This window comes from Fusarium verticillioides, chromosome 4, assembly GCF_000149555.1.
Source record: "Fusarium verticillioides 7600 chromosome 4, whole genome shotgun sequence".
NCBI classification, from domain to species: Eukaryota; Fungi; Ascomycota; class Sordariomycetes; order Hypocreales; family Nectriaceae; genus Fusarium; species Fusarium verticillioides.
The window spans coordinates 1,000,166-1,025,074 of NC_031678.1; the positions used below are offsets into that span (position 1 = coordinate 1,000,166).

The following is a 24,909-nucleotide window of genomic DNA, read 5'->3' on the forward strand; positions in this document are numbered from 1 at the left end:
GAGCGGCGTTGCAGGGCGACCAATCGGACGGGCCTATCACAGAGCTTCGAGCTTCTAAAGCCGGGAATTCTTGGTGTCATGGAAGGCTTAATGATTGGGCTCCACTGTGTACTCACGTTGTCAATGAGCACACCAATAACTTAACCATCACAACTGAAGGTCCTCGAAGAGCAAGAAACTTGGACTCAAACCCTTTGTATGCTGAAATAAACTCACCAAAAGGCTGCTCAGTTCCTACTAGCCCAGCTGAGTTATTTTACTAACTTCATATCAAGTTTCTAGTTACCTTAGCTGGCTTACCTCCTCTTAGAAGACTCGACATGTTAGCACTCTATGTTTTTTTTAACTGATGGGATGGGTGGGATGGTGACGTGCAGATGCAGATGCAAGGACAATGAGTGCCTCCCAGTCCTGCCTAGTAGAGCTATCTAAGGGGCACTCCAACGAAACGGTATTACAAAGTCATCCATTTAGTCAATATGATGTGAACCGGTTGCTTCCAGAAGCATTTGACTAGGTATTCACCATACAATTCCTTCCTTTGCCGTATTTCGGCCATGGCAAGCCGCAAGGGACGCAAAATACACTGGGCTAAGGTAGCAGTTATGCGACCGCGGGGCCGCTCCCGAGGCCAAAAAAAAAAAAAAATAAGGGACCTGGATACTCGACTCGACATTGAAAGTCTAGACTGAATCATACAAAGAAAACTGCCCGCCATTGTCACTCTTTGCTTTTTTTTCCCTCCTCTACGTTTTCTCCATTGCGCTTGGCTCATTCTCCTTTTCCATAACGTGTAACAACCTATTTCTGTAGCGATGTCTGACGACGAGGTTGACACCGAGCTGTTGGAACTCCTCCGCCAACATCTTCAGGGGAAGATCGATATCCAGGAGGAGCCCGAGACAGGCGTCCTGGAGAGCGCTGAATATGTCTACGACAGTTGCATTGATGTTGCCGTTGACATGCGTGCATCTAAAAAGGCAGCTGAGAACATTTATGAGCAAATGCAACAGAAGAGTTACTCAACTGCCACCTGGTCAGAGCATGAACTTCACCCCAAGGCCAAGGACGAAACTACTGTCAACTTCATTTTCACTATGGACTTGCTGAACTTTTCTTTCTGGTCTGAACTACCTGATGATGAACGCTTTGCTATTGAATATCGCGGGAAAAGATGGACTGGTTATTGGAGTTTGGTGGCAGCTCTCCAAAGAGCAATTGATGAAGGTCAGTTATCATTTTCCACGATGACTCACACAGCAAGCTAATACTTGACCTCACTAAAGGCATTCCTATCACGGATCCTTTCTACTGGAAGAACGAAGAAGAGTGTACCCTGGAATCCCTCACCCATGTTTTCCGGTCATGCACAGAAGAGGAAATTCCCCTCCTTGAAGAACGTTTAGACTGCCTCCGAGAAGCTGGCCAGGTACTCTTCAAGGTAAGCCAGAACTACGTCAATCCTGCCATTTGATAGTAATTCTGACCACATAAAACAGCACTACGATGGCTCTGTTGCAGAGCTCATTTACGCTGCTGACGGTTCTGCGGCACGCCTGGTGAACTTGCTGGCGCAGGATTTTGACTGCTTTCGTGATGAGCATCGTTTCGAAGATGGCAAGATGATTCGGCTGATGAAGAGAGCACAAATCCTTGTTGCGGATCTTTGGGCATGTTTCAACGGCGCGTCATACGGCGAATTTCGAGACATCGACAAGATCACCATGTTTGCGGATTATCGTATCCCTCAAATTTTGATGACTATGGGCGCCCTGTATTGTTCTCCAACGGTAGCAGCCGCCATCAAGGACAAGAAGATGATAAAGAGCGGATGTTCATGGGAGCTACAAATACGAGGTAAGTCGTTTAAACTGTAGTCGATAACTTTTACTGAACATGTTAGCTTGCAGTATCTGGTGTGTTGAGCTGATTCGACGAGAGATTCTGCGTCAACACCCTGACGCTCATGTCAACGCCATCCTAATAGACTTTTTCCTCTACGACAGTATGAAGGAACTGGAAGCGGCGGGTAAAGAGCCCATTCCGCATCATCGGACAAGGAGTATTTGGTACTAGATGGAGGCCGCGAGGCCAGTTACCTCTAGACTTTCTGTGTATTTTGAGACCCAAGTTTAGATCATAGATTTCTTATTCGACTAGCTCTTTACGCGCTTATAGAATAAATGAGACAGTAAATAAAGCGACAAGGGCACCTGAACATCATTCCCTCAAACGCCTCACTCCGTGAAACAGCCTCTAGTGGCCAAATAACAGGTGGAGACATTTCAGGCACCTACAGCAGTCGAGTTGAGGATCTCATCCATGTGTGCCGTTTCGATTTTATCGTTGCCCTTGCTTTCTTCCTTGAGAAGAACAGCGAGGACTTCAATTGGAGGATTGAGACCCAGACGTTCAGCTCGTTTCCAGCGCTTAATGCGAGGCATGCCTATACAGGGCTACGCAGGTTAGCTACGGTGAATCCATGATAGCCCAAGCTGACTTACACCATATTGTGAGCTGACATCGAAATATCGAAGAACCTTCTCGCTCAAAGATACACCTTGCTGGTGCAATCGTGGCGTAGTCCATTGGTCTTCAATGGACTTCCAATACTTCTTGATCTGCGTGTCTGTAACTTTCTCTGCTTGCGACTCCAATTCAGACTTCGCAGGTTCTGGGACTACCTCAATATCTGTGACTGCCTCAACTTCTTCCTGATCAGCCTCTGTGGACTCATGGTCGTTGACAACAATATCTTCAACCTCACGCTGTGAGGCATGCTGGCCGGGGTCGAGCTTTGAGATGGAAGCAGAGATAGCAGACTTCTTGGCGCTTTTGGGTACTGGTTTGGTGACTTTGTTTGAGAAACTCAAAGTAGACTGTCCCTTGGCTGGCGGGCCCCTGCTGCGAGCGCTGGCAGCGGATCGTCGAGTTGTGGGCATAGTGGGCTCAGCTCCTAATGTTAAAACGAGATGGCGCTGCTGAATGCTGAGAATGATGCTTGGTGAATTGTGAGTGAAGTCGATAGAGCTATAAACAGGCCCTAGCTGTTTCTTAGCAGTAGAATAATTTGCCAGTTTAGCAGTTAACGTTGAGAGAACGGATGCTTTATGATGGGTGATGATGATCGAAAGGTAAAGTCGTTCATACATAAATTAACCACAGGTACGGATACAGGGTCATTGACTGCCCTGGGATTGGAAGGCTGGAGGGGACCAAATGCATGACGTGCAAGCCTTAAGATTGGCAGGACAACGCGAACTTGAGCGCGAGATCACGTGCCTTACATCATACTCTGTGACCCTAATTATTGGGGCAGCTTCATGGCGACGCAAGAAGTTCCTGTTTCGAATGATATGAATTGGTAACTATCCTTAAGGTTTAGATTTCAACTCTTATCCCAGGTACTGCTAGGATTCCCGGTCTTGCCCCCAGTTTGTGGATTTCTTTGCGGCCCGCTGATCTATCGTATTGATGCCGTCAAGTTCACACATACAAGCTGTTAGTGAAACGTGATAACATAAGCCTGTAATGTCTTTTCTTTTTCTGACTGTCTTGGTGATCGAATTCCCTCATCGCCGAGAGTTTCCCGTTTCTATTATACAATGATCAACCACCAGTAGCCTCTCGGTAGAACGAAAGGCTCCTGTTTGCGCCAGCAGTGCAGAACATCTCGCTTCTGACAGTCTTCGGTAGCCACTTTACAGACCAAAGAGCTTTGTCCGTCTCACTATGGGTTGCCACACACGCGCTTCGCTCAATTGACCATACCTTGACCTTCCCATCCATTGAGCCACTTAGCAGGTACTCCCCTGTATCGCTCCAGTCGAGTGATGTGACCCACGAGGAGTGTCCAGTCAGGTTCCCAACATGTTCTCCATGTTTTATGTCGTAGAGTGCGATGATTCCAGCGTCACCTGCAGCAGCAAGTCGAGTGTTACCAGGAGAAAAGGCAACTGATCGTACAGGCTTTGCGAGACCTGATAGCACATGTCAGAGAAATAGTATGTAAGAGGTGTACGAGGCAACCGACCAGATAATGAGTACAGGACTCTTCCTGTATCATTGTTGAAAATGTAGACAGATCCATTCTGGTGGCCGCTGGCCGTGTATTTCCCATCCCGGCTCAAGTCCACTGACATGCCAAAGCTTCCAGATCCAGCACTTCCGGTTTCGTACTCACGAATCTTGGGCTTCTTCTCACCCATGACATCCCAAACGTTGACTCGGCCATCGTTTGTTGTAGTAGCCAGGTAAGATCCATTCTCACTCAACGCCATAGCCCAGGCCTCACCAGGCTTAGATGAAGATCCTCTAATCTCACCATCCAAACTCCATTCGCCAGTGTCGCTGTCGACTTTCCAAATTTTTACCTCGCCGCCAAATCCAGCGCTCGCTGCGACGTTACCATTCCGTGAGGTGCACACGTGGTGGCACCCCAACTTGTGTGCATCTGAGATGGACTGCTTGAGTGGGAATGAAGGATCAGTTGTATCATGAACGTGAAGCGTGGAAGATCCACTGCCTGATATCACAGCTTTGGATGTCGTCGCAATGGAAAAGATGTCGGTGATGTGGGCTACACACCTTTAGTAAACTGCTTGCTTCATTGATTCACCCCCCAGCGGGGAGGTCAAGCTCACCATTATCCACGGTATGCGTGGTCAAATATTGTTTCGACTAATGAAATTAGTTGCTTTTCTCAGTGGCTGAGTCTTCGACCGGCCTTACCATCTCTCCCACGCCGTGGTAAACGTCGTGCTTCTCTCGCTCTTCAATATGACGTTGTATGAATGAAAGTGCTTGGCTTGGACTGAACTGCGGATGGATGTCAGGGGTCTTGGTGGGGCAACACAGGGTCATAAATATAAAGCTCCAAATCACGACAAAGCATTCTAGATATCCATACCTACCATACGCAGGTAGGTATGAAGCAATACAGCAACTCCTAGTTGACCATTTATCATTGATAGGTGGGATAACACACTATACTCTTGCATACCAAAACCATGCTGCATCAATGTTTTATACACAGAGTTAAAACACAGTTCTCACAGTTCTTCAAGCTGCCAGAATTTTATCGCGGTAGTTGAAACTTTTACATAGTATACTGCTCATATTCATACAAGGTCCAAACTAAGCCAAAACGCCCATGGTATGCATGATTCCGTGGTGACTGTACAGTGGTGAATTATCAATGTCCCATTTCCCTTTCTCTTCAGATCGACCTATCATTAGGGTAGTCCTGACGCCAAATTTGTCTCATTTCTATAGGTTGTTAGACTGGATATGGCCTCGCTTATGTCAAGAGAGCAACAATATACCTTCTAAGCAGGTTTGGCATAATCGGTGTGTACGCTTGGGTTGACCACATCCGGGACATTTACACAAATTGTTCACATCCTTCAGCGCCTTGCCCGCCATTTGTCTATGTCGCTTTCTCGAATGGGAGACCTTGTTCTTAGGTACCGCTCGTAGCACAGACTCCCAGATATCATCGATGGTGGGTAGGTTTAAGGAAACGCCAGGGATCGCAATCGACAACGACGGGAAGAGTTTCTGGGTGAACTGGCGAAAAGAGACCGCAGATAGTACGGCCGGAGAGTATATTCGGGAGAGAAGCGGAGCAGCCATCTTCACAGAGAGACGTTAATGGGCTTGAAGATGATGGTCGGCTTTGGTGGTCAAGTCCCAGTCGAAGTTCCAAGGCCGGTGCTGGAGTCTTGGAAACGAAAGGTATTGAATTGATAAATTTCCCAATACTTCAATCGTGGATGCTTGTTTCCTGATAGAGCTGAAGTGTCTACAGGTCGTCGGGCTCGGATTGGGGTCACGATGATCAAAATGCGCAAGGCTTTAAATTCCAGCTCAAAAGTCTGAAGGCCTGGGCTATCTCGAAATGCCGCCAGCCAATCATCAGCTAACCGACGCACTGACCCAATTGAACCAATGAGAAGCTCGAAACGCGCTTTCCCCCTTTCTTTGGGACCCTGGACCTCCCTGACACCTCCCTTCCAGTAGGGAAATTGTTTGCTAAGGTGGCAGGAAGCCCAGTGCCCGAAAAGTTCCCCCTAGGATCGGTTTCTACGCCGCCTCTCCTAAACCTCCAACTCCCAGCTTCGCTACATCTTCAAGTGTCACTTCGACCTTGCCAACTGTTCGCGCTCGTGTTAACCTTGGCTTCTTCGAGTCCAGTCTTTTTTCTTGGAGTACTCACAGCATTCCCGAGCTCTACTCTTACCTTTGTTCACCGTTTGAATCGAACACTTCTCTCCCGTACGAGTTATTCAAGATGGCTGCTGCTCCTCCCAACACTATCTATCCTCAGAGCCATGTCGGTTTCGATAGCATCACTTCTCAGATTGAGAAGAAGCTCTTGAAGCGTGGTTTCCAATTCAACGTCATCTGTGTTGGTGAGTGACGACTTTGTCTAAATCGTCTCTATGGTTAAACCTACTAGGTACCATGGTGTGATTACTCGCAGCCTGACTACTTGTCTACGGATACATTAAGTTACTATACTAACATGTCTTGCGCATTGTAGGTCAGACCGGTATGGGCAAGTCAACGCTCATCAACACTATTTTCGCTTCTCACCTGATCGACTCCAAGGGTCGCTTCCAGCCCGACGAGCCTATCCGCCAGACCACTGAGATCCAGGCTGTTTCCCACAACATTGAGGAGAACGGTGTCCGACTCAGACTCAACATTGTCGATACTCCCGGTTACGGCGACCTTGTCAACAACGACCGCTGTTGGGACCCCATTGTCAAGTACATCAAGGATCAGCACTCCGCGTACTTGCGCAAGGAGCTCACTGCACAGCGAGAGCGCTACATCCAGGATACCCGTATCCACTGCTGTCTCTTCTTCATCCAGCCATCGGGCCACTCTCTCAAGCCCATCGATATTGTCGTCTTGAAGAAGCTGTCTGATGTTGTTAACGTGGTGCCTGTCATAGCCAAGGCCGACACCCTGACCGTTGAGGAGCGTCAGGAATTTAAGGAGCGCATCAAGGAGGAGTTTGCTTTCCACAACCTCAAGATGTACCCCTATGATAACGAGGAATTTGATGATGAGGAGCGTGCTCTGAACGGTCAGATCAAGGTTTGTCTACGTCGCTCGAGTTCAATCGGATTGTGCACGTACTAACACGCAGTAGAACCTTGTTCCTTTCGCTGTTGTCGGTTCCGAGAAGTCGATTATCGTCAATGGTAAGCAGGTCCGAGGCCGCCAGAACCGATGGGGAGTTATCAACGTTGAGGACGAAACTCACTGCGAATTTGTCTACCTCCGAGACTTCCTTCTCCGAACGCACCTCCAGGACCTTATCGAGACCACCTCTCAGATCCATTACGAGACCTTCCGTGCCAAGCAGCTGCTGGCCCTGAAGGAGAGCAGTGCTCATGGTGGAGCTAGCAGCCGACCCATCAGTCCTGCCGCTGATCGCGAGTTGAGCCGAAACTCGCAACGAATGACGATGAACGGCTACTAGGCTGTCTTTTGTTTTTGAAGTTGTGCTGGCGATGGAGCAACGGCGTCTCTGGGCAGCTCGATAGCCCGTATTTGTTACGACCCTCCATATCTTTCACGGCCTGATGTAGAGCAACTCAAAAGTAAATGCTTTGTCAGGAGGTTCGCTGGTCGACTTGACCGTAATAGAACCAATGCCTCTTACATCATTTCGATGACATCGGCATGCGAGCAAGGGCAGGGGTATAATGTTTCGAGGTTCAAAATGAGACAGGAACTGGTCGAATATGATCAGACTCTTCCTGGCTGCGTACCGTTTGACATTTCTACCCGTGAGTCCATATCGAAGCTGTACACGACTTTCTTCTTTTTCTTTCAGTGCTACCCCGGAGAGCTATTTGGCCTTTTTCTATGCTTTAATAAGACCGACTACCCCATACTCTAATCTAGAGTTAGTTTCCTGCCTACATAGTGTATCAATTCCCTTGGAGTTTCTGACGAACTTGTTGTGCCCGATGAGAATGGATTGTGACTTCGAATACACTTGTCTGTTTGTGTAGTCCCTATAAACCTCACTTAATGGATATTGGTTTGGTATAGCCTATCCCAAGTTCGGTTAATCCAAGTTGTGTGTATAATCCTATTGTTTTTGTTAGTCTATGGCAACGTCACTGAGCCATCGTATTACGATCATTGTAGAATTTAGTTGCGTGTAGTCACACAAGTATAGGGTAGCCCGAAAATTATTCGTCGAACATACTCCGTACAATAAAGGTAAAAACACCCGTGAAGCTCAAAGCTCCTCTTGGAAAGCTGTTTTTGTTGGGGTTTTCTGCCAAAACCCTGTCTTCGTTCTTCGCTTATATATTATGAAGTAATGGTGATATGTTGAAAAATAAGCATTATATTGTGTTATTCTCATTATATGAGACCTTATTGACTGTACCTCGCGTCTCGCTGCAACGATATTTTGACTTTTCAATGAAGTAATGGTAGATGTTTGTCTTCCGTCTCTCATGGCCGGTAACGAAACACCCGGCGTTTTTCAGCTAATGATGATGTACATAGATATCCGCATCGTGTAAATAGGACATAACTAAATTTTCGTCTTTCATGGGACGATGACACTATGTAAGTATAGGCGGGCTCCAGCCAATATTATAATACGCGAGTGTTTGGACTTTATACTGTGCTGTAAGCTCCCACAGGTAGAAATTGATAATATCTACGCTACCAAAAACCATGTGACTCCGGTCACGAGGTATCACAGACATTTAACACAGAAGCCAATTGAAGCGTCGCTCTGGGTTCGGTGCTACTCATGGCCAAGCATTTAATACGTTAACGGGGCATCTTCATTGGGTATGACATGTAGTTTTCAGGTGAGCTCCTGTCAAGCCATTGGCTGTAGGATTACAACCTTAGACAACAATAGTGTTAAATCCTACGCTCACTTGTCCACATTGATGCATTTTAACTCGCTGCGTAGCTGCAAACATCTGGCGACTCAAGGAAAGTGTACTGCAACTGTACAGTATGCAGCACGATCCATTTTAGGTTGCATAGGTAAAGATCGCCTACGGTTTACCGACATAGCTCTCTGTTAGCATACCCAGCGATATTGATGCCAAGAAAAACGCTGTTACAGTCAAAGCTGCCAGTAATTTAACTTGTGTAACTAGAGATTGCAGTGAGCAGTGGTGCAAGGATATCGAGCGACAAGCGTACTTTTAAAACGTGGTGGGACCGTTCAGGAAACCCTTCGACGGTCATTTGTCTTGGATAACAACGCATGTTGAACGGACCAGATCAGATCAGAGCCTGGTATATAACGTGGGTTAAGGGCTTGACAAGCAGATCTGATTCATCAATGGCTGCTGAGCATCCCCGTATCTTATTTCTGACTTTGATATGTAACTACAGTCTCAGATTCCTTCTGTTCTGTCTGACCGTTCCCATTAACCTGCCTTCGAGACCCCGTTCTCATCGTTCAATCGCCGAATCTAGACCGCAAACAGTAAAGCGAGTTTCCCATCCAGCGCCAACGAACCCCGGCAACGGCTCGACCAGGTCGCGGATCCTTGTAAACACAAGGGTCCTGTAATTCTTCAGTTGCTCGTTCAGGCAAGAATAGTGAGTAAGTTAGATGAGCTGCAATCGATACAACGACATCTAAGGTATCTAGTGCCACCGAAGTACGATACTGTTTGCTACCTATCCATTAGAGACCTCGTATAGAGTATTCTAAACCCCAATCCTTAACCTGCTTACATATTAGGCTTGAAGCTTGGCTTCTGCCGGAACCTGATCTATTCATGCTAAGAGCCAAAATGCCATGGCCGGTCTCCCGATAGTGGTGTAATAGACTGCAGTCTGCAAACGGTACAGGCTTGCGGCGTTGATGTCTAGGTCGTGTTTATTGTTGATTTCGATGGGATCTATGTACCAATCCCCTTTCCATCATTACATGCTTGGCCTCGGCATCCTTTCTTATTTGAGCTTACCTCTTCCGCTGCACTGGGATTTTGTCTGAATCTAGATCATACTGCGTGCGCTTGCTCATATCTGCTCCCGTCTGATCTTCTCGTTTGACTGTTGCATGCCTGTAAGACCTCGCCTTCACCTTAAAGCAATATTTGCTGGCTGACCCATCACTGTCAGTCACTGACATTCATCAACCTTCACCCACTTCCACTCTTACTCTTCCTCCTCCACCTCGTTGCTTGCCCTTTATTCCAACCCCATACGCTCCTTCTTCGCCAAGCGATTATTGTCGAATTGTGGTCCTTTCGCTTCTTATCGCTCTTTCTCATCGAGATCAGTTCATTTCGTGCCTTGATTTTATCTACCAAATGTCCTTGTTCATCATCGCGCCCCTCACCAACACCATCAGTCAACAACACAACCTTCTGCTGTGAATCAAGCTGTTTACGTTACGTCTTTCCAGGTCTACAATCCAACCCCGTACTGTTACCACGACTTTTGGGAAAAGCGAATACAAGAAAATTCAGTAGCACGCTATCGCGATGCTTGTATGTTCCCTCACCTTGCGCTGCTGTACATGGCGCATTACTATTCGTTACACCACATACTGATATGCGTGCTAGATCAAAGCCACCCTCATGGCCCTTGGGGCTGCGGTTGTCGGTGCCGTGCCTCCTCTAGAGATCAAGGGAACTGACTTTATCAACCCCGAGACCGGCGACAAATTCCAGATTGTTGGTATGGCCTACCAACCTGGAGGTAGTGCCGGCTACGATCCTTCCAGCGGAAGAGATCCTCTCAGTCACAAAGACGAATGCATGCGAGATGCTGCTCTCATGCAGATTCTTGGTATCAATGCGATCCGTGTTTACAACCTGGATCCTAACATCAACCATGATGAGTGCGCTAGTATTTTCAATGCTGTAAGTGATTTGGCTGAGCCTCTGTGGAGGATGATCTAACATCCTTTGCTAGGCCGGCATGTATATGATGATTGATGTCAACTCTCCTCTGCCCGGTGAGGCTCTTCACTCGGAGAAGCCATGGGAGAGTTACTACACAGCCTACCTTAATCGCACCTTTGCCATCACCGAGGCGTTTGGCAACTACCCAAATACTCTTCTATTCTTCTCCGCCAACGAGGTCATCAACAACCAGGCCACTGCTGAGTTTGCCCCTCAGTATATCCGTGCTGTCACCCGCGATCTCAAGAACTACATCAAGAACAACTTGAAGCGCCAAATTCCTGTTGGTTATTCTGCCGCTGACGTCCGCGATGTTCTGTGGGACACGTGGAACTACCTCCAGTGCGCCGATGCGGAGGACAAGGGTGATATGAGCCGTGCCGACCTCTTTGCGCTCAACTCCTACTCATGGTGTGGACCTGAGGCCACCTTTGAGACTTCTTCTTACGACGATCTTGTTGCTGGCTTCAACTCAACCTCTATCCCTGTTTTTTTCAGTGAATATGGATGCAACAAACCTCAACCCCGTTACTGGAATGAGACTCAAGCCATGTACGGAGACGAAATGACCCCGGTCTTCTCGGGTGGCGTCGTGTACGAGTATACTGAGGAGGACAACAACTATGGCCTCGTCAAGATTACTGGAGACAAGCTTCGCATTCTCGGAGATTTCAACCGCCTTAAGAACCAGTTTGCTAGAATCAACTGGAAGGAGGTCCAATCTAAGCCTGCTAGCAAGAGCTCTCCGAAGGCTCCGGCCTGTAAGGCTGGCATCATCGAGGATAGCGGTTTCGACAACAACTTTACTCTTCCAACTATCCCTGACGATGCCCAAAAGCTGGTCGACAACGGTATTAAGAACAAACCTAGCGGAAAGATCATCGATATCTCGGACTGGAACGTCAAGCTTGATGTCAGTAACGCTGACGGCAGTGCTATGAAAAATCTTAAGGTCATTCCCCTGAAGGACGACGAGTCCAATGCGTCCGGTAAGAACGATGCAGACACAGGGAGCGAGACTACCGATGACAATAACAGTACCAACACCGACAACAGCACCAACTCAAATGGTGGAGATGCCAAGGATGGAGAGGATGATGAAGATGCTGCTATTCTTAACCGCCCTTTGGCTTGGGTTATGGCCCTACCTTTGGCCGCCATGGTGTTTGCGCTTTAGGTGCCTGTCTGGAACAGGCACAAGAAGCAAGAAGAACCCAAATAATGTGCTGCATCTGGTACTTGGAACGGGAAGTTGTAACACGCTTGATTTTTTCAGATACGAAAAGTATACGATACTACCCGCACCCACCATTTGGTGACATGACTACTTCTCAGGCTCAGATTATGAGCCTGCTCACTGGAAGGTTTTTGAGATCCTTCCGATTTGAGCTTTTTATACAGATACACTGTTTGTTATTGACTTAGGAATTACATGGACTTAACTGCTCTGGATTGCACAACTCTGTCTGGCTGTGGGACGTGAAAGTAACTGAACAGTAGGGCATACTAAATGTTAAATCCCCAATGTCATCAGTCCTTGGTTGACTTAGCATTATCTTATCCTGCCGCCAACTTGATTGTTATGCTGCTATTGCCCAGTATATGCATCCGTATGGAAAAAGTCAGTACATTTCCTTTCCTATTGGCCTTCTCAACATAAACCGCGAATAAGTTTAATGCACAGGACACATCTACAACTGTGCCTATAGGCCTCTTTTAGGGCGACTACTCCGTGCTCTTATTGTATGTCATTCCACGTGGCTCGAGTCTCTTCCTCGATTACGCCAGAGACAATGATTAGGTACCCTCCCCTAGATATAGCAAGATACAACGAGCTCAATAAATCAATCAGTGTTGATCAACAATAGGAATACAAAGTAAGGAAGAAAATTGCACGCAAGCGGATGATACATCAGAATGTACTTGGTATCAATGGAACATCAATGGGCTGCTATACAGCATCTTGATACATAAGCATCTTGGAGAACCGAGAGGCTCATCTAATCCATAAGTGTCATCAGGTCTATTAGCTTTCTTTCCGTTATAGCTCAAATACTGCCGTACACAGCTTGTTCGACCATTTTTGGTCCCAAGCCCCAAGAATTGCATCGCACCACCTGGTACCCGTTTGTCTATCTTGCAGTACTAAAAATCGTTCATCCCTTCGTACTATACTAACCCCTTGGTAAAGTTTTACCCCTTAAGCCTGGAACTCCTGTGCCTTGCTCTCCTCCCACTTGCCAGGGACGAGGGCCAAGGGCACAATACCGGAGACGTGCATCTCGGGGCCAAAGATCTTGGCGTTGAGGCCGAGCTCCTGAGTGGCGGCCTTCATGTTCTTCAGACCCTCTTGGTAGTTGGGGCCGGCACGTCGCACCCAGATGGAAACATTGTGCTCGATCAGCTTAGGAGCGAAGTCTCGCAGAGCCCGGATAACACCCTTGAAGGTGCTGGCGACGTTGGTGAAATTGGCAATACCACCACCGATGAAGAGAACCTTGCCCTCATCGCTTTGAGGAGCACGGAGGAGAAGGTCAAGAACAGTTCGAGCGTAGTGGTAGGTCTGAGACTCGGTGGGAGCACCTGAGTACTCACCGTAGTTGGCGAGCTCGTCGGCGAAACCAGCAGAGGCAATGGCATCGGCGTAGACGACGGAAGCACCACCACCAGCAACAAGGGTCCAGATACGGCCCTTGGCGTTCAGAACAGTCAGCTTCAGGGAAGCACCAGTCTTAGCGTCGAGATCAGCGATGTAAGCCTCCTCCTTGGTCAGCTCACGACCGAAGGGGGCAGGGAACTCCATAGGAGGGCCAGCATCGATATTGATCTTGCCATCGGCAGAGGGGGCAATGTTGGTAAGACCGAGAGCAGCAGGAGATCGAGCAATGGCCCACTTGACACCGCACTCGAAGTCGGCAGTCTGGTCGAGCTTGGCAGCAAGATCGAGGAAGTGGACAGCGGCGGAGGTCTTGTCCTCGTTGGGAATGACAACGAGAGGGTTGATCTCGAGATAAGTGAACTGACAGTCAACGTAGACGGCATAGAGGCGGGTGATGAAGTCAACAAGAACGTTGTGAACGCCCTGGGGAACCTTCTTGAGAAGAGTAGCAGCAATCTCCTCGTTGGAAGGGTATTCAGCGAGGTCCACAGGGATCAAGAGCTTCTCAGCCTTAGCGTCAACATCGCCGACATCAACACCGCCCTCGTGGGTGAAGAGGATCCAGTCGCCCTATAGATGAAGGCGTCAGTAAATTAGGTACAGATAGTTTGGCAGTTGGGTGTAGGCCGGAAAACCGGTGCTGGTTGTGGGGTTTGGCGCGGAAGTGACCGAGAGGAACGGGGGTTGTTTTCTTATCGCGGCATCCGTTCGCCCGTTTCGGTACAAAGAAGGATTGCCGGCACAGGTAGAACGAGCCCACAATTAGACTACGCAACACCGAGCAGCAAATACAAGTTGCTGCAGACCCCTTTCTTCTCTTCAGATTCTTTCCTTCTCTTCCTATTCTCTTCTTTCGATTTCAGGATCTTCATATTGAGGATATGAAGCGCTCCAGGAACTCATCCAAAAACAACACAAGAGGGAACAATGCTTCAACTTACATCACGGACTGAGTTGATGTTGATGTAGTACTCAGTGTCTTGGGGATGAGGAACAAAAGGCTCGACAAGGAATTGTCTCAACACACCAGTGGTGTGCTCAACCTGTTGCTCCTTACCGGCTCGCTCAGCGACCCAAGCCTTAGCCTCAGGCCAGGTCTTGTTGAGGGCCAAAAGACCACTCTTTCCTCGTCTCTTGATGAGCTGATCGGGCTTGGCAACGAACTTGGCGTCGGGCTGGAGGAGCCAAGGGTAGGTGACCTCAGCCTGGTTCAGAATATCCTCAACACTGGCATCCTCTGGGAAGTGCAGCGAGGCGAGTCTGCTGGGGGGGTTGTGAGTAGTAGGCGCAGGAAGAGGGCTGGGCTTGATAACGGGAGCGCGGGTGAGGTGGTAGTTGAGGATGGCCTTGCCGTCGGCCTCGAGGATCGATTTGGCGGACATTTTAATTATGAGGAAAGGAGGAGAAACGCAGAGTTGAGAATGAATTGGCGAGTGCCGGTTTATTCCTTTTCTTTAATTCTGGTGAAAAGAATACGGTTAGCGAATGCTGCGTCTGGTCTGGTTCAAGGTTGATCGGTGTTGTCTCGCAGGCTTAAAACCGATTTGATTCAGCTCAGGATTGAAGTTGAAACAACAGCCAGGGCTGACAAAACTACACAATGGATTTCACAGCGGTTTATAGGAGCGCAAAACTCAATGCTCAAGTGAAGCAATCATGGTCGTGATTGACTTTGGCACTTTGAGGAGAGTCGACGACCGTTCGGCGGGGAAAAAAGCACACTCACCACTGTACACGAGCTCAAGCGGGCTGCAACAATGAAGTCGAAAATGAGGATTGGATGGAGAGATGAGATTATGACAGAGAGATGGGCAAAAAGTCGAGGAAAGAGAAGAGGATCAAGGTTGCTCAAGACGATGCGAGAGGTGAGAATGGAGGAGCAACTAGAAAGAAACAGCGAGAGTTTGGAACAAGACACTGCAAGTTGAGGAGTGTATGAGTGAGGTGATGAGCTCTCTCGAAAAAACCACTGGACCTGAAGGAAGCTCAATGGAAGGGGAAGACACCCGAAGCGGGCGGAGTGGAGGGGTCAAGTTGAAGGGGGGAGTGGAGGGGCGCTCGACAACCTGGCCTGGCGTGGCCTGGGCTAGTAGCCTGGGGCGGGCGGTCAGTGGAGGGTACCTGGAGCTACAGAGTCGATCAGCGCGTGGCGGAGGTACCTGGGCCCTGAAATCCATTGGGGACGGGGTCCAAAAAGCGATGAGGGATTGTCAAGTACCGGTACATGGACAATGTCACTCCGACTCCAAGCTGTTGAGAAGGACCAGGGTGGACCAGGGGGAGACGACCGACAACTTGAGTTACGTACGACAGGTCGATTCGAATTTCATCAAACCGCCGAAAACCGCAGCAGTCAATTTACACACCCTACATTACGATCCGAATCCTATCCAACCCAATCTGATAGACTCAAAATTTCGGAAGCTTTCGTGAGTTGTTCGGCCACTTCTTATGAGTCTTTCCATTGCTTTTTGGGGACTACCATGATCCAGATATCAACAACATCTAATACGGCCTGTACCTATGTAGATGGTCTAAGCAACGGTTGGCTCCGGGGTACGCGAAGCGAGTCGCCTGCCCCAAAGACCTGGGTACCAAGACAAAATTGGAAGTCTTCCATTTGCTGAGATTGGCAAAAATTGACTCGGGTTCCGGGGGAAATGCCCAAAGCTGGCCTTGCGGTGAGTTCGAGGAGCAACTCAAGGTGAAGTGAGCCTACGGGGTGACACCAGCCCAGTGGCTTGTTTTGGTGGTCAGCGCCTGCTGGGCTGGACGCCACCCCCGACATGGTCTAAGCTTGATTTCCTGCCCCTCCATTCCCCTCCATGATGGACCTTGCCTCACCTCAAGCTCTTGAGCTATCCGATTTTATTCAGTGCTGTTCACTCCGAACCCACAACTACCGGTTGGCTACGGGTTCGGTATCCATCAAATCGCATATCTAAGCTTCCGATGTTCGGTGGAGAGAAATTTCTTTACAGGACAGGCTGTGCAAGCGTCCATGCCTTTTTGGAACTGCAGACCATCTGTGGAACATCAGTTGGACAGTCTAGACAGTCCAGAAGGAGGGTATCCAAGATGAGAAAGTGGCTTCGTTTTGACGGGTACGGAATATCAACGCAGTTACAGATGCAATGCGGCTGTTTAGTGACAGCCAGGTTTCACTTGATTCATTTTTCTAGCCTTGCTATTGTACCAAGCGGTAGGGCTAGCTTCAGTCCAGCCGACCTTGGCTAATGTGAGCATGTGTGTCCCACTCAACAATGTTTCCATGCCGCCTTTCCATTCCCCTACCTTCTTCCCTGGAAAAGGGTCTGGTAGGACTGGAAGGCTGTCGGACCTCAACGTGATACCACCACCAGCCAAGAAAATCATCGACTTGACCAAGGGCGTCTGATCATTAGCCTGCCAGTTTCCTGAAGCAGAGGCTTACGACATTCTGAGTATTACTATACTGACAGTTGAACGGACTAGTGAACTCAAGTGTCAGTTCATGAAATAGTTACCGATGATCTTGCAAGATCTTCGACGGCTCTCCGTATGGATTAATGCAGGGCATGGGTTGGCTGCACACGAAAACACGGGATGACCCTATCGTTTCACCGGGCCACAGTCGACATGTCTCTTGGCCGCAAAACAATATGCACAGATTCTTTAAGCATTACCCGTATTTTTGACTACTTGATGGTATCAAATTCGGCTATTCATAAACTTCTCGGGGCCATAGTGGGGATAAGCGCCATTACAAGACGCCTCCTACAAGTACAGACTGGCATGGACAACGGCCCCTCATGGTGTGGCAGCTCCAGTCTTCAAGCTCAATTGCAAAGCGCCTTGACCAAAAAAAAAAACAAACAAAAAAACAAAGCCCGGATTCAACAGATCAACAAGAAAAAAAAAAGAGGACCCTGCAACAAGCGACATCCCCAAAGAAAATACAAGCTTCTTCCCCAACTGGCTGGTTGATGAAATCCAACTATGTACATCACCACTCACCGTCTCGAGACATTGGACGTCCATCTGGTCGGCCGAGGAATTCCCCATCTTGGCAATTGAGTTTCCCAAGAGAGATATCACCAAAAAAAAGTCATTAGACAAGACCCAATTATTGGCTCTTAAAAAGTGAGTGAGTGAGCTTGTTTCCGTTCATCTGCTCCAAAAAAATGGTCTGTGTACGGGTATGGGCGATGGGTTGCGTGAGAAAACTGGCGCGAGCGATGGCTAGTGATGTACCGGGAGGTGGGCCAACAGGGGTAAACTTCCTGCCCCTCGATGTACTGTACCTGAGGTACATGTTACTTGAACCCCAAGCAGCGGTCCTTGCAGTTGCAGAGGCGTCAACCCCACTAAGTTTTTTGGGGTGTGGTGAGACCTCAAGCAGAACCCGACAGGACATAGCACCGTGGTGAATTGGTGCTGCAGCTGTCCACTGATTGCTGAGAGAAGCCTCATCGACCCTTGAAAGTCAACCAAAACCAAAAAATCCAAGCCCAGTCCAGCTCTCACTTGCCCACCTCCCACCTCACCAGAGGCGTTCAGTCATTCCTCCTGATTTCTAGGTCCCGTCCCATCCACTCACTCCCCTCCCCCTCGTCTTGTCTCGTCTCCGACTTTGTCTCCTTCAACTGACGGATCTTCTCGACCGTTTCTTCTACTCATCTCAATTCCTTCCCCATCTTCCTCTTCATACATCTCCCTCCATACCTAATTCCTTTGAGCCAACTTCTCCCCTGAGAGCTCAGAGCGTTTCCTCTCCCCAGCAGCTGACACCTTATTTGGTTCCTCCAGCGCTTTACACCTTCAATTCTCCCGCCTCTACTCACACCGTTCAAGTTCGATATTCACAATGGCTCCCGCTTCCTCCAGCAGCTTGTCGGCCAACGACAACATTCAGCGTTTCCCGGCTCCCAGCCGACCTCTGAGTCCTCTTCCCGAGCACGCTCTCTTCACCGACAAGACGCGATGCTTCGTCTACGGTCTTCAGCCGCGAGCCGTCCAGGGCATGCTCGATTTCGACTTCATCTGCAAGCGCTCTAAGCCCTCGGTCGCCGGTATCATCTACACTTTCGGTGGTCAGTTCGTCAGCAAGATGTATTGGGGAACTAGCGAGACTCTTCTGCCCGTCTACCAGCAGGTTGACAAGGCAATGAGCAAGCACCCCGATGTCGACGTCGTCGTCAACTTTGCTTCCTCCAGAAGTGTGTACAGCTCCACCATGGAGCTTATGGAGAACCCTCAGGTCAAGACCATTGCTATTATTGCTGAGGGTGTTCCTGAGCGAGTAAGTACATGCCAATTGTCGTGTACTGAAAAAAGCAACTAACAATTCCTCTCTAGCGAGCTCGTGAGATCGCCCACGTCGCGAAGAAGAAGGGTGTTACCATTATTGGACCTGCTACGGTCGGTGGTATCAAGCCCGGCAGCTTCAAGATTGGTAACACTGGTGGTATGATGGACAACATTGTTGCCTCCAAGCTTTACCGTAAGGGTTCCGTTGGCTACGTCTCCAAGTCTGGTGGTATGTCCAACGAGCTCAACAACATTATTTCCCAGAATACCGATGGTGTGTATGAGGGTATCGCCATCGGTGGTGATAGATACCCCGGTACCACTTTCATTGACCATCTCCTGCGATACCAGGCCGACCCTGAGTGCAAGATCCTTGTCTTGCTCGGTGAGGTCGGTGGTGTTGAGGAGTACAAGGTCATTGATGCTGTTAAGCAGGGTATCATCACCAAGCCCATCGTTGCCTGGGCCATTGGCACTTGCGCCAGCATGTTCAAGACCGAGGTTCAGTTCGGCCACGCTGGTTCTTTCGCCAACTCTCAACTTGAGACTGCCAAGATGAAGAACGAGAAGATGAAGGAGGCCGGCTTCTACGTACCTGCTACCTTCGAGGATCTTCCCACCACTCTTAAGGAAGTGTATGACAAGCTTGTCTCCCAAGGCACTATTGTTCCCCAGCCCGAGCCGGTTGTTCCCAAGATCCCTCTCGACTACTCTTGGGCCCAGGAGCTCGGTCTCATCCGAAAGCCTGCTGCCTTCATCTCCACCATCTCCGATGATCGTGGCCAGGAGCTTCTCTACGCTGGCATGCCCATCTCCGACGTTTTCAAGGAGGATATCGGCATTGGCGGTGTCATGTCTCTGCTGTGGTTCCGCCGCCGCCTGCCTTCATACGCTTCTAAGTTCCTCGAGATGGTTCTTATGCTCACTGCCGATCACGGTCCCGCCGTTTCTGGTGCCATGAACACCATTATCACTACCCGTGCTGGTAAGGACTTGATCAGCGCCCTCGTTTCTGGTCTTTTAACCATTGGCTCCCGATTTGGTGGTGCTCTCGACGGCGCCGCTGAGGAGTTCACCCGTGCCTTCGACAAGGGTCTCAGCCCCCGCGACTTCGTCGACAGCATGCGCAAGGCCAACAAGCTCATTCCCGGTATTGGACACCGTATCAAGTCCCGAAACAACCCCGATCTTCGAGTCGAGCTCGTTAAGGAATATGTTCTCAACAACTTCCCTAGTCACAAGCTCCTTGACTACGCTCTTGCTGTCGAGACTGTCACCACTTCCAAGAAAGATAACCTGATTCTCAACGTTGATGGTTGCATTGCTGTCTGCTTCGTCGATCTCGTCCGCAACTGCGGTGCCTTCTCCGCCGAGGAGGCTGAAGATTATCTCAAGATGGGTGTTCTCAACGGTCTCTTTGTTCTTGGCCGAAGCATTGGTCTTATTGCCCATTTCCTCGACCAGAAGCGTCTGCGTACTGGTCTTTACCGTCATCCTTGGGATGACATCACCTACCTCCTCCCCAACCTTCGGGAGGCTGGAGCCCCTGGTGCTGAGGGCCGGGTGGAAGTTTCTCTGTAAGAGATGGAGAATGATAATTCAAATGGGAAAGGAAGAAATAAGGCGTCGAGCATTTGATGATTTTGTGCCGGCCTGGACGCGTCGTGGGAAAAAAACGACGGTCTGTATGAGGATTCCAATACAATGTAACTAGTGCTGGAGGCCGCAAGATGGACCTCCATATTACTCGCTTGATTCTATAGACATGAATGTTGATGTTTGCTATGAGATCTTCTCGCGTTACATGCTTGATGTGTCATGATGAACATAATATGGTGGTTCGAGAGCCCTCGCCTTTGCAATTCGGATCACTCTTCTTGTCAACCCGTATTTGTTTTAGGTGTGGAGCGTTCGCCAGCTCCCGAGTCTTTGATGATATCGATCATATCTTCAGGGAAACATTACGGTCAAAGATGTTAGATTAAGGGATAACGAGTCACGGCACCTCAGAAAACCTCTTGAATCAATGAGCACATCTTGGGGAAGACATCACTTGAAGTTTGATGTATTTCTGAGGCGGAAGACTTGACTCACGTGGTTCATCATGAGAAGTCCTCTCAGGGTGGTCACATGACACGTTTCCAAAACGGGTTGGCGTATCCAGTGATTTTGACGCCAACTCTTGAGCTCATGCTTCTTTGACGACGACCGACGAAACGTGAACGGCGGGTTGGTGTTCTTTCTGGGGCTTCTTCGATTCCAATTGCAGACCATCTTGGTAGGTAGCCCTCATCTCCCATTTATAAGTAGATCTCGCTCACACAAAGCACAGATCCTGCGCTCCATTTTCTTCCAAGGATCAACCACTACAACCACCTCCAACAATGTCTTTCTTCCGCATCACCCTCCATCGCTCCGCCATCGGTCTCCCTGAGCGCACAAGAGGTGTCCTCGCCGCTCTAGGCCTGCGCCGTCGTATGCAGACCGTCTTTCATCCCGTTCACCCACAGTTCGCTGGTATGATCCTCAAGGTGAAGGAGCTGGTTCGTGTTGAGGAGGTGGATCGCGCACTGAGCAAAAGAGAAGTAAAGGCTGCGCGGACCCCGGACCCCGGATTTTACGTTGAAAAGGCTGTGCCAAGAATGTAAAAATATGTGATGATACCAAGAAAGAGAAATGGGAGTGTACTATACTGTAATGATCCTTGTACAAAAGCTGGTGCAAGATAGGACGAAACTCTAGAGGTGCGATCAAGACATATCACGTTTTAATTCACAAATCACTTGAATGGAGAAATGAAATACAGGAATTTCGCATTGAGACCCTAAACACCCATAACACGGTACTCATTACAGATGTATCACGAATACCCCAACTCACAATTACGTGTCTAGCCCTCTTTTATCCCAACCGCAAGTCGTACTACCCCAAAATGGGTCATAATGTGAGTGAAACTTCTAGTTTGTCTCTCTGCCCATCTGCCAGAGTTAAAGCCTGATATTGCCCCAATAAAACAGTCTCAAGTGGTGGAGCAGGCAGCGCACAAGGCAAAAGCCCTGGTACTAGAAACTATGAGTTCCTTGATAGAACGTGCGGTTCAGAAGCTACGAGCTTTGTCAATATACTCCTGGCTGGGAGTCTCGTACTCGTTAACAAAATATGTCTCGCAGTTACGTCCTAGCCAGACATTGAACTTTCCTATCTCCTCTCGAAGACGGGACACGGACTGCTGGTCCATGTTGGTCTGCGCCAACAGTTCGGGGAGAGAGACTGGTAGCATCAAGTCAGCAAGAAACTGTCTATCATCAAGGGCGAAGGGAAATAGGTACCAATTAGCCGAGCAAGATGCTCAGCGCCATAGACATCGCAGACATTGGTGATTTCTGGGTTCGCCTCAGGGTTCTCCCAGAGCTTCTTGAGCTCCATGTACTGGTGGCGCTCGAAACTAGTCCCAGTCAGTTGTCTGAACCGTCGAGAAGCGATTACACGTACCGGTACAGCAAGATTCTGCTGAGAGCCTTCTCGAAGTACTCGCGGAAGCCTGCGACGACTTCTTCCAAGATGTCCATGCTGGAAGATCCCTCCTCGCGGTATGGACGCTCATGCGCAAGATAGTCTTCAAATATCTTGGCGACTGGCTTATTGTGAGGAAGAGGGACAAGCTGGTTATTCTTGGTGATGTTTTCCCAATCATCAACCAGCATCGCTTGAATGTGGTCGGGTACTGGGAGTTTAATCATAGGTTTGTTGTGAAAAGCATCCTCCTAAGGCAAGGTTAGTAAATGGATGATTATTCGAGCTGTAACACAGCTGGTGGCCGCTGTATAGGCATATGAAATCAAGGAGTGTATATGGGATCAAAATACCGTCTCGAGCTGGTCGCATGAGCGCGGCTTAGGCTTGGCACTAGGCTTGAGAGGCTTCTGACGTGGCTGCTTTGGCTCGTCTTCGACAGTCAAGGGCATAGCGTAGCGATCATCATGGATTAGTTTGCCCGACTCTGTTACATAGCGATGGCCACTAGATGGGAGAAGAGCAAGATGATCCTTGGGTTCTTTGAGCTTGGCCAACTTGACCTTCTTAACGGACTTAAGAGAATCCACCAACTTGTCAGGCTGAGCCAAATCAGGAGAGCCCTGAACATTGGAGACAGGAAAAAAGCCTCGGGGAGCAGAAAGGTCGCCCGTCGGTTCCATGACGCCGCAGTGCCTTGCCGTTGTTGAAGGGCTGGGGGTGACAGGGGGCAAGTGCTCAAGCAAGGGAAATGTTATGATGGGAGGAAGAAGACTAGGAAGTACGAGAACTTTGAAAACGGTAGAGCAGACAAGAGCTGCGGGAGGAAAAGGATGTAGTGCGTAGAAATGATGTCTTGTCAAAGTGGGATGTTGATGCTGGGACAAGGGCGAGGAGTGACAAGAAAGGAATCGTAGAGGGGAAAACGGCAGCGCCATGGGCAGTGTTGGGTGTAGGCGGAGGCTGGAACACAATATAAGGCTCGGTATGGCCCTGGTTCAATAGATCAGACGGGAAACACACTATGATACAATAACAGCCTTCTCCCCAATTTTGAGATAATGAGGACTTGGTGAATAGTGTAACAGAGTATAGATCCTTCTTCTTTCAACCAGTCTCACCAAAGGGCCAACTAGGCCATATTTTACATATCACAGCCCAAAACCGCCGGAGAACACTCGCAAAAAGAGCAAACAAAGCATTGAATGATATGGTCTGGGTAACGCAGCAAGGAATATCAACGAGCAAAGAATTTCTCTTACCTGTTCCAATTCCCAGTCTTTGCCTCGTCTTCCTCCCCTCCCCCCTTGAACAGTGGCAGAGCCTGATCGCTCCTCGCTGACTCTAGCAGACTCAGCACCACTTCTCAGGCCCTTTTTCGGCTGCTTAGTGCTTCGTTGGATGTTATGCTTCAACTGCGCGTGCAACTGTGCAGCCAGCTCTTTGTGCTCATCGTCGAATGGCCGGATACGGTCTACCAGCACCCAGTCGTCCCAGGTGTTCTTCCACCCCTTGTAATGGACTTTGTACTTGTATCCGTCACTGGGCTTCTCACCTGGCTGAACATCCATAATCTTGGCCTCGTAGAGCATGTCCATGTGGAAACAGAGCACTTTTTCATCTTTGCTGAACGGCGGTGGCGCCGGTTGCTGTCGAGCAGGAGCCATGTCTGTGATGTAAAGAACAAAAAAGAGAAGAAGTAACAAGAGTGGTACAGAAGTGGTATAAAAGCAAAGTTAATAAAGCACAGATGTAGTTCTCCAAAGTCTAGTCCAGTCCAAAATCGATAAGTGTTGATAATAAGAACAATGGGTACGGGAATGTATGGGTGGGTGGATGGATAAATGAGATTGAATGCCCAGATACAGTGCAGGTACAGGTTTCTGTTAACAATTTACGGTAAGGTACGGAGTAGTCACCCGTACTTTAGAGAAGGCAAGGTACACACTTAGTTCGCGTTAATGAGGGACAGGGGATGTTCACTGTGACCACGCGACGCGACAGCCCCCCTTAGGTTGGTTCAGAGTCAAAGCCGATGGAAGTGCTTGAATGGATGTGATAAGATAAGGGATTTGTTGGTAACAAAGGAGTGGATAGTGGAAAGCTAATGCTTACACCAGGCTGAATTAGTGGGAGGACACCCCCAGGCCCGCTCTCGAGACATGCAATCCAGATTCGATTCCAGCCAATTTAGGTTCTTGTCACTGGGAAAAGGTCTTGGACCTTTGAAGTTTAATGGAACAGCTATCGGTACACCGGCCATTGCCTGTGCTTCTCTTCTCTTTCTTTTTTGAAACCATCGAGTTCCTTCTTACGGCATAAAGACTTCACCCGAATCCCTTAGAGACGCCTACACATCTATGCATATATATATGGTCCTTGACTTCACCTTCTCCCATCTAGCCATCATTTAGGTGGCTCTTTATTGTGGTATCTACTGGTAACCTAGCCTCGAGTAATTCGGATATATATCTGTCTAGGTTGGTTATATGCAGTGGAAGGCTTGAGTTGGGGAACTGTGTTGCT

The 24,909-nt window shown here is 48.9% G+C and overlaps 12 protein-coding genes across 20 annotated transcripts; 7 read left to right on the plus strand and 5 right to left on the minus strand.

Moving 5' to 3' along the window:
• Positions 1–151: 151 nt before the first annotated feature.
• On the plus strand, positions 152–2,231 carry FVEG_04661 (hypothetical protein). Of its 2 annotated transcripts, none has more exons than XM_018892494.1 (4): positions 152–1,227; positions 1,287–1,441; positions 1,500–1,857; positions 1,904–2,231. In XM_018892494.1, exons 1-4 carry the CDS (start codon positions 816–818, stop codon positions 2,074–2,076), a joined length of 1,098 nt encoding a protein of 365 aa, XP_018749201.1. In that variant the 5' UTR covers positions 152–815; the 3' UTR covers positions 2,077–2,231. The 2 variants fall into 2 exon arrangements, with proteins under 2 accessions (XP_018749201.1, XP_018749202.1); XM_018892495.1 differs by having other exon boundaries at positions 616–1,227; positions 1,911–2,220.
• FVEG_04662 (DNA polymerase delta subunit 4) lies at positions 2,057–3,224 on the minus strand. 2 transcript variants are annotated; one of them, XM_018892496.1, is made up of 2 exons: positions 2,505–3,224; positions 2,057–2,456 (listed from the first exon to the last, which is right to left on the minus strand). In XM_018892496.1, exons 1-2 carry the CDS (start codon positions 3,150–3,152, stop codon positions 2,286–2,288), a joined length of 819 nt encoding a protein of 272 aa, XP_018749203.1. In that variant the 5' UTR covers positions 3,153–3,224; the 3' UTR covers positions 2,057–2,285. The 2 variants fall into 2 exon arrangements, with proteins under 2 accessions (XP_018749203.1, XP_018749204.1); XM_018892497.1 differs by having other exon boundaries at positions 2,100–2,456; positions 2,507–3,211.
• Positions 3,225–3,344: 120 nt separating this feature from the next.
• On the minus strand, positions 3,345–4,829 carry FVEG_04663 (hypothetical protein). 2 transcript variants are annotated; one of them, XM_018892498.1, is made up of 4 exons: positions 4,732–4,829; positions 4,644–4,680; positions 4,034–4,579; positions 3,345–3,980 (listed from the first exon to the last, which is right to left on the minus strand). In XM_018892498.1, exons 1-4 carry the CDS (start codon positions 4,732–4,734, stop codon positions 3,610–3,612), a joined length of 957 nt encoding a protein of 318 aa, XP_018749205.1. In that variant the 5' UTR covers positions 4,735–4,829; the 3' UTR covers positions 3,345–3,609. The 2 variants fall into 2 exon arrangements, with proteins under 2 accessions (XP_018749205.1, XP_018749206.1); XM_018892499.1 differs by having other exon boundaries at positions 3,345–4,579.
• Positions 4,830–4,946: 117 nt separating this feature from the next.
• Positions 4,947–5,865, minus strand: FVEG_04664 (hypothetical protein). The gene is made up of 2 exons (XM_018892500.1): positions 5,325–5,865; positions 4,947–5,268 (listed from the first exon to the last, which is right to left on the minus strand). The coding sequence occupies exons 1-2, from the start codon at positions 5,632–5,634 to the stop codon at positions 5,219–5,221; spliced, it is 360 nt and encodes a 119-aa protein (XP_018749207.1). The 5' UTR covers positions 5,635–5,865; the 3' UTR covers positions 4,947–5,218.
• Positions 5,866–5,975: 110 nt separating this feature from the next.
• FVEG_04665 (hypothetical protein) lies at positions 5,976–8,107 on the plus strand. The gene is made up of 3 exons (XM_018892501.1): positions 5,976–6,413; positions 6,545–7,107; positions 7,163–8,107. Exons 1-3 carry the CDS (start codon positions 6,293–6,295, stop codon positions 7,493–7,495), a joined length of 1,017 nt encoding a protein of 338 aa, XP_018749208.1. The 5' UTR covers positions 5,976–6,292; the 3' UTR covers positions 7,496–8,107.
• A 1,746-nt stretch (positions 8,108–9,853) lies between these two features.
• Positions 9,854–12,589, plus strand: FVEG_04666 (hypothetical protein). 3 transcript variants are annotated; one of them, XM_018892503.1, is made up of 4 exons: positions 9,874–10,078; positions 10,135–10,505; positions 10,581–10,880; positions 10,933–12,589. In XM_018892503.1, exons 2-4 carry the CDS (start codon positions 10,500–10,502, stop codon positions 12,097–12,099), a joined length of 1,473 nt encoding a protein of 490 aa, XP_018749210.1. In that variant the 5' UTR covers positions 9,874–10,078; positions 10,135–10,499; the 3' UTR covers positions 12,100–12,589. The 3 variants fall into 3 exon arrangements, with proteins under 3 accessions (XP_018749209.1, XP_018749210.1, XP_018749211.1); XM_018892504.1 differs by having other exon boundaries at positions 9,950–10,078; positions 10,421–10,505; XM_018892502.1 differs by having other exon boundaries at positions 9,854–10,505.
• A 47-nt stretch (positions 12,590–12,636) lies between these two features.
• Positions 12,637–15,920, minus strand: FVEG_04667 (ATP-citrate synthase subunit 2). 2 transcript variants are annotated; one of them, XM_018892506.1, is made up of 4 exons: positions 15,800–15,832; positions 15,308–15,708; positions 14,523–15,041; positions 12,637–14,151 (listed from the first exon to the last, which is right to left on the minus strand). In XM_018892506.1, exons 3-4 carry the CDS (start codon positions 14,961–14,963, stop codon positions 13,123–13,125), a joined length of 1,470 nt encoding a protein of 489 aa, XP_018749213.1. In that variant the 5' UTR covers positions 14,964–15,041; positions 15,308–15,708; positions 15,800–15,832; the 3' UTR covers positions 12,637–13,122. The 2 variants fall into 2 exon arrangements, with proteins under 2 accessions (XP_018749213.1, XP_018749212.1); XM_018892505.1 differs by having other exon boundaries at positions 15,308–15,920.
• On the plus strand, positions 15,389–16,294 carry FVEG_04668 (hypothetical protein; the record flags this gene model as incomplete). The annotated part of the gene is made up of 3 exons (XM_018892507.1): positions 15,389–15,446; positions 15,563–16,010; positions 16,111–16,294. 3 exons carry the CDS (start codon positions 15,389–15,391, stop codon positions 16,292–16,294), a joined length of 690 nt encoding a protein of 229 aa, XP_018749214.1.
• Positions 16,295–16,533: 239 nt separating this feature from the next.
• FVEG_04669 (hypothetical protein) lies at positions 16,534–16,818 on the plus strand (the record flags this gene model as incomplete). The annotated part of the gene is made up of 1 exon (XM_018892508.1): positions 16,534–16,818. One exon carries the CDS (start codon positions 16,534–16,536, stop codon positions 16,816–16,818), a length of 285 nt encoding a protein of 94 aa, XP_018749215.1.
• A 603-nt stretch (positions 16,819–17,421) lies between these two features.
• FVEG_04670 (ATP-citrate synthase subunit 1) lies at positions 17,422–20,660 on the plus strand (the record flags this gene model as incomplete). Of its 3 annotated transcripts, none has more annotated exons than XM_018892510.1 (3): positions 17,426–17,703; positions 18,415–18,862; positions 18,919–20,451. In XM_018892510.1, exons 2-3 carry the CDS (start codon positions 18,428–18,430, stop codon positions 20,449–20,451), a joined length of 1,968 nt encoding a protein of 655 aa, XP_018749217.1. In that variant the 5' UTR covers positions 17,426–17,703; positions 18,415–18,427. The 3 variants fall into 3 exon arrangements, with proteins under 3 accessions (XP_018749216.1, XP_018749217.1, XP_018749218.1); XM_018892511.1 differs by having other exon boundaries at positions 17,490–17,707; XM_018892509.1 differs by having other exon boundaries at positions 17,422–18,862; positions 18,919–20,660.
• Positions 20,661–20,980: 320 nt separating this feature from the next.
• On the plus strand, positions 20,981–21,735 carry FVEG_04671 (hypothetical protein). The gene is made up of 2 exons (XM_018892512.1): positions 20,981–21,148; positions 21,203–21,735. The coding sequence occupies exon 2, from the start codon at positions 21,255–21,257 to the stop codon at positions 21,516–21,518; it is 264 nt and encodes an 87-aa protein (XP_018749219.1). The 5' UTR covers positions 20,981–21,148; positions 21,203–21,254; the 3' UTR covers positions 21,519–21,735.
• On the minus strand, positions 21,632–24,346 carry FVEG_15523 (mortality factor 4-like protein 1). Its single transcript, XM_018904656.1, has 4 exons — positions 23,646–24,346; positions 22,363–22,634; positions 22,200–22,315; positions 21,632–22,140 (listed from the first exon to the last, which is right to left on the minus strand). The coding sequence occupies exons 1-4, from the start codon at positions 24,048–24,050 to the stop codon at positions 21,968–21,970; spliced, it is 966 nt and encodes a 321-aa protein (XP_018749220.1). The 5' UTR covers positions 24,051–24,346; the 3' UTR covers positions 21,632–21,967.
• Positions 24,347–24,909: the final 563 nt, after the last annotated feature.

Excerpts from the sequence above, each read along its gene's own strand:
- FVEG_04661 (XM_018892494.1), top strand. The coding sequence starts at position 816 with ATGTCTGACGACGAGGTTGACACCGAGCTGTTGGAACTCCTCCGCCAA. Across the intron at positions 1,228-1,286 it reads CCAAAGAGCAATTGATGAAG|GCATTCCTATCACGGATCCT; the intron begins GTCAGTTATCAT and ends ACCTCACTAAAG. Across the intron at positions 1,442-1,499 it reads CTGGCCAGGTACTCTTCAAG|CACTACGATGGCTCTGTTGC; the intron begins GTAAGCCAGAAC and ends CACATAAAACAG.
- FVEG_04662 (XM_018892496.1), bottom strand. The coding sequence starts at position 3,152 with ATGTATGAACGACTTTACCTTTCGATCATCATCACCCATCATAAAGCA. Across the intron at positions 2,457-2,504 it reads ATGTCAGCTCACAATATGGT|CCCTGTATAGGCATGCCTCG; the intron begins GTAAGTCAGCTT and ends TAACCTGCGTAG.
- FVEG_04663 (XM_018892498.1), bottom strand. Across the intron at positions 4,580-4,643 it reads CACGCATACCGTGGATAATG|CCCACATCACCGACATCTTT; the intron begins GTGAGCTTGACC and ends AAAGGTGTGTAG. Across the intron at positions 3,981-4,033 it reads AGTCCTGTACTCATTATCTG|GTCTCGCAAAGCCTGTACGA; the intron begins GTCGGTTGCCTC and ends ATGTGCTATCAG.
- FVEG_04664 (XM_018892500.1), bottom strand. The coding sequence starts at position 5,634 with ATGGCTGCTCCGCTTCTCTCCCGAATATACTCTCCGGCCGTACTATCT. Across the intron at positions 5,269-5,324 it reads ATGCCAAACCTGCTTAGAAG|AAATGAGACAAATTTGGCGT; the intron begins GTATATTGTTGC and ends AACAACCTATAG.
- FVEG_04665 (XM_018892501.1), top strand. The coding sequence starts at position 6,293 with ATGGCTGCTGCTCCTCCCAACACTATCTATCCTCAGAGCCATGTCGGT. Across the intron at positions 6,414-6,544 it reads ATTCAACGTCATCTGTGTTG|GTCAGACCGGTATGGGCAAG; the intron begins GTGAGTGACGAC and ends TGCGCATTGTAG. Across the intron at positions 7,108-7,162 it reads CTCTGAACGGTCAGATCAAG|AACCTTGTTCCTTTCGCTGT; the intron begins GTTTGTCTACGT and ends AACACGCAGTAG.
- FVEG_04666 (XM_018892502.1), top strand. Across the intron at positions 10,881-10,932 it reads GCGCTAGTATTTTCAATGCT|GCCGGCATGTATATGATGAT; the intron begins GTAAGTGATTTG and ends ATCCTTTGCTAG.
- FVEG_04667 (XM_018892505.1), bottom strand. The coding sequence starts at position 14,963 with ATGTCCGCCAAATCGATCCTCGAGGCCGACGGCAAGGCCATCCTCAAC. Across the intron at positions 14,152-14,522 it reads ACATCAACTCAGTCCGTGAT|GGCGACTGGATCCTCTTCAC; the intron begins GTAAGTTGAAGC and ends CTTCATCTATAG.
- FVEG_04671 (XM_018892512.1), top strand. The coding sequence starts at position 21,255 with ATGTCTTTCTTCCGCATCACCCTCCATCGCTCCGCCATCGGTCTCCCT.
- FVEG_15523 (XM_018904656.1), bottom strand. The coding sequence starts at position 24,050 with ATGGCTCCTGCTCGACAGCAACCGGCGCCACCGCCGTTCAGCAAAGAT. Across the intron at positions 22,316-22,362 it reads AGCAGAATCTTGCTGTACCG|TTTCGAGCGCCACCAGTACA; the intron begins GTACGTGTAATC and ends GACTGGGACTAG. Across the intron at positions 22,141-22,199 it reads GCATCTTGCTCGGCTAATTG|TCTCTCTCCCCGAACTGTTG; the intron begins GTACCTATTTCC and ends TGATGCTACCAG.